This window comes from Dendropsophus ebraccatus, chromosome 10, assembly GCF_027789765.1.
Source record: "Dendropsophus ebraccatus isolate aDenEbr1 chromosome 10, aDenEbr1.pat, whole genome shotgun sequence".
Classification (NCBI taxonomy): domain Eukaryota; kingdom Metazoa; phylum Chordata; class Amphibia; order Anura; family Hylidae; genus Dendropsophus; species Dendropsophus ebraccatus.
Window position 1 is genome coordinate 32,498,660 of NC_091463.1, and position 8,670 is coordinate 32,507,329.

General features: G+C 42.2%; 1 protein-coding gene across 1 annotated transcript; it reads left to right on the forward strand.

Moving 5' to 3' along the window:
- Window positions 1–279: 279 nt before the first annotated feature.
- LOC138802780 (caveolin-2-like) lies at window positions 280–8,401 on the forward strand. Its single transcript, XM_069986419.1, has 3 exons — window positions 280–647; window positions 2,238–2,425; window positions 8,132–8,401. The coding sequence occupies exons 1-3, from the start codon at window positions 498–500 to the stop codon at window positions 8,286–8,288; spliced, it is 495 nt and encodes a 164-aa protein (XP_069842520.1). The 5' UTR covers window positions 280–497; the 3' UTR covers window positions 8,289–8,401.
- The last annotated feature ends 269 nt before the right edge of the window (window positions 8,402–8,670 follow it).

Below are 8,670 nucleotides of genomic sequence, written 5' to 3' on the forward strand. Positions count from 1 at the left end.
AATATACTGTGTAGCGCACAGAGGAGTTTTTGGAATGAAACTCTGTTAGCTGCTTCTAGCCTGGTTATATATCAGATACAGTTGGGCATTGTCTGTGGGTTTATAGGATTGATAAACATCGCCCCCTCATGGTTATCCCAGGAATACCCCAAGGACTATGGTATAAAGGCAGATAATCCGGCACAGCTGAGATGCTAGGGAGGTGCAGGCACCATATTTATATCATAGTGACAGCTGGGATTGGCATGTCACAGAAAAGTGTCAGAGGGAGGGAGACAGGGGCGAAATTGTATCCACACCATCTCTTCAGCAGGACGGAGACAGGGACACCGCATATATAGAGATACACTGTGATAAAAGATAAAATAAGAGATACGACACAACTAAACAATTATTGGCAAGTACAGTGGAGCCGAACAGCGAGGGTTCACATACTGCAGACACAGGAACATTTTCTGGACTTAAGTCTCCTGCATCTCTCCTGGACTCCTGCAGCCATGATTCCAGATCAGTATCTAATTGAATGTCCCATTGATCCAGACAGTGATCACAAACTCCAGGAGAACCCTGCAAACACCACGTTGTACACCCAAAGCCCTGAAAAGCTTGATGTGCGGGACCCTCGTGGGATCAACAAACACCTAAAGGTACATATAGAAGACCCGCCTAACTTTACTATGTCTCTATAGTTTAAAATGAAGTGTTAGAATATAGTGAGTACACAATTCAGACTTAGTTCATAATAAGGGGCATAGTTATATAGGGGGGCAGATGAACACTCGAGCCATAAAAATGTACTCAGCGAGCCTTTCCTTTATGGAGAATGGGTCATGTGGCTTCTCAGCTGCTCCACCTGTATCCTCACAATTGTTGGTCAGTGTAAAGGCAGAGACAGGGCAGGCAAAGTGTAGAGCATGGATTTTGGGGGGATAGCATATATTCTGCATGCTCTGATGGTTACTTCTTAGGCAGTTCACTCTTATCTGTGTTACATGCAAAGACTATTAGGTATGTGGTAGGTAATGTTTATTGCTGACCACCAGACCTGCTGGTAAAGGGCATCATCTACTCAAGTCTTCACGGGTTTTTGTATATGGAATCAATTCTTAAATAGAAACCACAAAAAAGGTTAAGGGTGTTTTTTTAAAAACACAAGTCACACCCAATACAATGCCCGCGTACTGGTAATCATGCAGTTTTACAAGCAAAATTACATGCCCTTTGTGTATGTGGCTTTTAGCACATGCAATTATTAAAGTGCTTTTCCAGCCTTAAAGGGGTTATCCAGCGCTACAAAAACATGGCCCCATTTTGCCCCGCTTGTCTCCAGGTTGGGTGGGGTTTAAAACTCCATTGAAGTAAATGGAGCTTAATTGCAAACCACACCTGAACTGGAGACAATAGGGGCAAAAGTGGCCATGTTTTTGTAGTGCTGGATAACCCCTTTAATAAGTTATAGTATATAATTGGAGATAGAATCAGTTGCTGATCTGACCAATTGGACGCAAAGTATTTGCTAGAAAAATGGGGTTGCTGAAATCTGTGGAGCACTGCAGCTTTGCATTATTCGCTGCATGCCACCACTGCCATACAGGCACTATGGAGGTACAGTATTGCAACTCAGCACCGTGTTATAAATGGTACTGAGTTGCAGTCCTCTGCATATCCCCTAGAGGGAAGTGGCCAGAGCAACATAGCAACTATGCCTAAGGCTGCATTCCCACGTTCGGTGTTCCTCACGGAACACGGACGTGGAATTCCAGTAACGGACTCCCCCCCCCGCCCGGGCAGCATCTGTAATTAGATGCTGGGAGCGGGGGAACTGTACTGATATGCGCTGCGCTGTAATGGCATATCTGTACAGTTCCCCCGCTCTCAGCATCTAATTACAGGGGAGAGTCCGTTACAGGCATTCCACGTCCGTGTACCATTAGGAACACGGAACGTGGGAATGCAGCCTTAGGTCAGGGATGGACAACCTTCAGGATGAGCTACAAAAAATTACAATTCAAGCCAAAGGCTGTCTAGGCATGATGGGAATTGTAGTTTTGCAACAGCTGGAGAGGTGAAGGTTCCCCGTCCCTGCCTTAGGTCCATGGTTCTTGTACATAGTAGAAGTTGATGTGATTGAACTCCCACAGTCATCAGCCATCATGTGCTAGGATTTGTACTAGTACACTACTAAGATACTCATCCTAGATGGGCCCTCTCCACTAACATTGTTATTGTTATTACAGGTAGATTTCCCAGACGTCCTAGCAGAACCGGCCTCATTTCACAGCTTTGACAAAGTGTGGACCTGGAGTGACATATTGTTTGAGTCCTCTAAGCTGTGGTGTTACCGAATCATCTCCCTGCTCTGTGCTGTTCCTGTGTCTCTGATCTCTGGAATACTGTTTGCTCTGTTGGGTTGTCTCCACATATGGTAATGAACCTAATCACAATACCAGTATTTGCTCCATTGCAGTATTTGCATTCATTAGAGATTTATCAAACATGGTGTAAAGTAAAACTGTCTCAGTCGCCCCTAGCAACCAATCAGATTCCACCTTTCATTCCTCCCAGACTCTTTGGAAAATGAAGGGTGGAATCTGATTGGTTGGTAATGGCGACTGAGTCAGTTTCACTTTACACCATGTGTAATAAATCTCCCCCATAGTTTCTAGAGATGAGTGCACTTACAGTAGGTTTGGCTTCATGCAAACCAGGTTGCTCGGTAGTTGAAACCCACAGCCTAGGGGAAGATGGAGCCCAGGCTGTTGGATTCAAATGCCAAGTGATCGGGTTTGCGTAAACCCACACTTACTTAAAAGTTCACTCATCTCTAGTAATTTACTTCTGTTACCAAGTGGTGCCTCAGGTGCCCTGTATGTTAGTTAATCAGGACTCAGTTTTCATGACTGGGAGTATTTGCCATAAAGTGGACCTGTCAGTAGGAAAACAGGTGTATGTAAACAAAAGGCTAGATAAGACTTGCCATCATGATTCTGTGGCTTCATATTCTGTATCTTGATAGTCCTTTCCAATGCCAAGATATACGCCTTTTTGTTAGGGTTAGGTCCATATAGGGCCATGTTGTTGCCTTTTTTCACCTGTTTACTGAAACACATCTTTACACACACAATTTATAGTTATATTATGGACATGGACATAAAATCCAGATTTTCAACTTTTATTTGAAATTAGATGAAGGGTTTAAGAGATTCAGCTCCTTAACATGTACCACCCTGTTTTAAAGGGACCAAAAGTAATTGGACAATTGACTCTTGGGCTGTTTCATGGTCAGGTGTGGGCAATTCCTTTGTTATGTCATTCTCAATTAAGGGTCCATTTTCACAGAAAGATTATCTGACAGATTATCTGCCAAAGATTTGAAGCCAAAGCCAGGAATGGATTTGAAAAGAGGAGAAATCTCAGGTTTTCCTTTATGACCTGATCTCTGTTTATAGTCTGTTTCTGGATTTGGCTTCAAATCTTTGGCAGATAATCTTTTTGTGTAAATGAACCCTTAGGGGGACATTTATTAAGTCCGACGTTTTTTACGCCGGACTTAAAAATGTCCCTGCATCTCCGGCACTACCGGGATTTATGTAGAGGCGGACTGCCTCTACATAAATCCTGTGCACTCCGATGCGCATGGCCAAAAACCTAAGCCAGCTGAGGACTGGAGTAGGTTTTCGGCGTATCTTTTGGCGGAACGAATGGTGAATTGCGCGGACTCTGAGTCCACGCCCTCCGCTCCGCCCCCTTCAGACCCCCTCCCCGCCCCCCGGCGTAGCCGACGAAAAAAAATGTACGCCTATTGATACATGTCCCCCTTAGTGTATAAAAGACCTGGAGTTACTTTAAGTCTCAGTGTTTGCATTTGGAAGTTTTTGCTGTAGAGAAAATGTGTGGTCAAAGGAGCTCTCCATGTAGGTGAAACAAGCCATCCTTAAGCTGCGAAAACAGAAAAATATTAGTGGCAAAATCTACAGTTTAGTAAATCCTGAGAAAGAAATATAGCACTGGTGAACTGGTAAAGAGACCTGGGCGCCCACAGAAGACAACAGTGGTGGATGATGGAAGAATTAATTTCCATGAAGAAGAGAAACTCCTTCCCAACAGCCAACCAAGTGACCACCACTCTCCAGGATGTAGGTGTATGATCAATATCCAAATCTACCAGAAATAGAAGACTGTATGACAGAAAATATGAGGGTTCACTGCATGCTGCAAGCCACTCATAAGCCTCAAGAATAAGGGCCCTATTACACAGGCTGATTATCGATCGGAAAATTGTTATAGCGTTTGAATTTAAACGATCTGAAAGAACATTCTCTGGACAGATGAAACCAAGATCAAACGCTATCAGAATGATGGAAAGAAAAAAGTACAGTGGTGCCTTGGATTACGAGCATAATTCGTTCCGGGACCGTGCTTGTAATCCAAATCCACTCTTAAACCAAAGCAAATTTTCCCATAAGAAATAATTAACATGCCGACAATTGGCTGCACACCCCAAATATAATAATTTTTTATTCTGAATAACCTGTAAACCTGTATAACAGATAAAACAAACATTTGGAGAGGATGGGAAACACTAGAGAGAGACTGCAGGGGGCATGAAGGAATGATGTGAGCACAGTATAGCAGCACTCTCTGTCCAGGGACAGAGGAGTTACAGCTATGGAGAGATTACCCCCACAGTCCTGTCCCCTGATGTAAGTCCCAGCCTAAAGTGGATCTGCTATGATTTGGAAGGTGAGGGAGACTTCCTGGGTCACAGTACAGTGCTGTAGACCCCGCTATGCAGGCCATGCCCCTCCTTCACTCGTGCTCCCACCTAGTACAGGGAGCTCTTAAACCAAAGCAATGCTCTTAAACCAAGTCACAATTTTGAAAAACTGTGAGCTCTTAAACCAAAACGGTCTCAAACCAAGTTACTCTTAAACCAAGGTACCACTGTATAGTGAATGTGTGATACAGCTCATGATCCAAAGCATAGCACATCATGTGTAACACATGGTGGAGGCAGTTTGATGACTGGGGCACGCATGGCTGCCAGTGGCACCGGGTCACTAGTGTTTATTGATGGTGTGACACAGGACAGAAGAAGCTGGATGAATTCTGAGCTATTCAGAGATATACTGTGCCCTCAAATGCAGCCAAATGCAATTCATTGGTCGGCATTTCATAATACAGATGGACAATGACCCAAAACATAAAGCCAAAGCAACTCAGGAGTTTATTAAAGCAAAGAAGCGGAATATTCTTGAATGGCCAAATCAGTCACCAGATCTCAACCCAATTGAGCAGCATTTTACTTGTTTAAGGAGATGTCTGGCAAAAAAATATTACTGTACTTTTTTTTTCAATGTTATGGCCGCCAAAAGTGCTGTACTCCGTAAGATTCTTGTTTTGTCACAACCCAGTCTGGTCCAAGGTGGTATCTTGGATTGAGACCTGGCTAATGCTAGTCACTGCTGGGGGCATTCATTCTTCTGGAACGTCACCTCCCTCCAGCCATTCACAGCACTATTAACAGAGAAGGGCCCGCCTACCATGGTGTCATAGGCATTACTAGGGCAGGTAAAGAGCAGCGTGCAGCCTTGTGCTAGCAACGGAAGTTCACCAGTCTAGCTGAATTACAACAAGTGCATCCAGGGGGCTTAGATCGATGGTTTCCAACTACAAACATCTGCAGGGATGAGGTAAAGGCCCTATTCCACGGAACGATGATTGTTCATAAGCTCCAACGACCGCTCGTTAACGATCACTAAACTATTTTTTTTAGCGAACAATAACACATAACACACGTGGGAACATGAACGATATATGTAGCGTAACGATTATTTTGTGGTCATTACATGGTCGTTTAAAACGTTCGCCGAGGTGATCATGACCATACAACACACTTACTTTTTTTAAACCTTTTCACGAACGACAGAAAGATTTCTAATTTTACGAACCGATTAGCGAATTATCTTTCAAATACCAACAATTTTTTTTCGACATGCTGAAAAACTATTTTGAACGACAATATAACGATTTCGCCTTTGTCGTTCGCTCGTTTAGACCAATTCCATGAAGTGATTATGTTTAACGAGTGGTCGTTGGAGCGAGTTTATGAACGTTAATCGTTCCGTGGAATAGGGCCTTAAGTATGATCCCTTGCATAAACGTCAATTTCGTTTTTTTATATGTTTGCCCGGATTTTTCCTTCAAGACTAAACTTCAGACAGAAAGACCCATTAACAAACCGAACCTGAACCTGAAAGCTGAAAACCGCTTCAGTAAAAGCCTGGCATGAGTCCATGAGCTCAAGACTTCAAGCAGTCATTGCCAACAAAGGGTTTTCAGCCAAGTATTAGAAATTTACATTATCTTATCCAATTACTTTGAGCCCCTGAAACCAAGGGATTGGGTATTGGAAGTGCTTTAGTTCCTTACATTTTTCTGCAGTCATTTGATCATCTTACCGTATTAAAGCTGAAAGTCTGAACCTCAGCTTCATCTGAATAGTTTTGTTCAAAATTCATTGTGGTAATGTACAGAAGAAAAAAGTTCTCTCTGTCCAAATATTTATGGACCGAATTGTATGTAAATGAGGCTTAAATAAGGCTTTAAAAATGTCCTGTATATCTAGTGGCTGTCAGTGACACGGGGTAGGCGGATGGTGAGTACAGACGGGAAAAATCAAAGGACATTTATTTTTATTTTTTTAGTTTTTGAGCCTCATTTACATATTAACACATTGCTGGTAAGGACTATGAAGATAAAAAGGTATCCTGAAGAATTCTGCCCTATCTAGCCATGGACTTTTTACTCTTCAGAAGGTTCCATTTAAGGGAACATGTCTGGGGTGTCATGCTGCTCGAACCCCTGGCAGCATGAATTAGAGACAGGTTCCCTTGGTACAATGAACTATGATTAAAGGGGTATTCTCATCTCAACTAGTATGGTTATACTAGGGTGCATCAAGTTAAGTAAACTTGCCTACTTCTCCTGATGTCACATTTTCCTTTTAATTGACAGCTCATTGTCCAGGTTACCAACCACCACTGGTAAAAGCAGTGGTCTGGCTGGTATATATTTATAGATATAAAGTAGTATAGATGTATAGAGATATATTGTATATAAACTGTATATATAAGTATATTTAATTTATCTATATACACCATCCAGACCACTGTTTTTAGAGTGGTAGTCAGTAACCCAGACAACAATCTGTCAACAATGGGAGGGGAAGAGCAGCATATCAGGAGCAGGAGACAAGTTTGCTAAATGAACGTGTTTGCAAAGATATTTAACGTGAGGAGCCCTAAAAGTTTATCTGTGTTATTTCTGATAGGAAAACCCCTTTAGTGAAGGTCATAGTTTTAAAATGACCCCGGGGCCTCTTCTCGCCCACTTCATGTCATTCATAGAGCTATTCCTGCATAGACAAATTGAGAGACCTGTCAATCAAGTCAGTTCCTGGCTGGTGCTAAAACTGTATTGAGATCCTATAGTAAAGTCATATTAAAGGGAGCTCCTCATCAGGATGGTAAGGATGTCACAGGAGGGTACACAAGCTCCATAGAGGGGTTGGGATCTTATACTAATAACTAAAGTGAAAGTTAGCATCAAAGAGTACTGCTTGCTGTTGATAGACCATGTATTATATTCTTACTCATTAATTTCAATAGGTGTTGTGTAGTTTTACATTGTGTACAGCATACACAAGCAATGGCAGGTGGTACGAACAGTGGAAAAACAGTGGAAAAAAACACTAATAGACATCCCCTCAAATTAGGATTGTATAGCAATAGAGGGGTTGCAAAGGGATTGTATCCCAATAGAGGGATTGCAAAGGGATTGTATAGCAATAGAAAAACACATGTGCTTTTTTTTAAGGAGCAGTGCCAGACTCGTCCATGGTTATGTAGCGTAGCTTCACTGACATGAATCAGTATTATACGCAATACAACACACAACCTGTTGTCAGGTCTGGCGCTGTTTGTAAGCAGCCATGTTTTTCAAATTCTGGACAACCACTTTAAATCAGAAAAATGTATTATTCTCAAAATGAAAGTCAACATATTTGCACTTGAAATAAAAATTATATTGTGAACGTTATCTTTATTGCTGAATGTTTTCTCATGTACAGGTGTGCCATGCCATGTATCCAGCTGTGTAACACGTGTATGCCCCCTATCCGGACTCTGTGGGCCAGTGTACTGGACATATGTTTAGCTCCACTTTGTGCCAGCCTGGGCCGTTGTTTCAGTTCCATATACGTAAATGTGGCAAAGCAGCAGGTGTAACCAGCCATGACGCGTTGGATCGGAACAAAAGTAACATACATAAAAAGCAGTTCTTGTGCAAGACATTCTGGGACTGGAATCAGAAGGTTGAATTCCCAGAATGCATTGCACAGTTGGTACTGATTGAAAAACATAATAAAATATAAAATTGTTTTTGTAAATAGTTTGTTATGTTTCATTTCAGAAAATACTGTATGATGAAGGTAATATCAACCCTAGTGACCAGTCTTTATGATGCCTTAGTTTGGCACCTTTCCTACTAGTCAACCCCATATGGTACTGGTGAATTGAAAACAGAAAGCAAAGCAGTTGCCATTTAGTTTGTGATGTCAGCCATTGGTGGACAACATAGCCCATTTAAAACAACGTCACGAATGCTCCT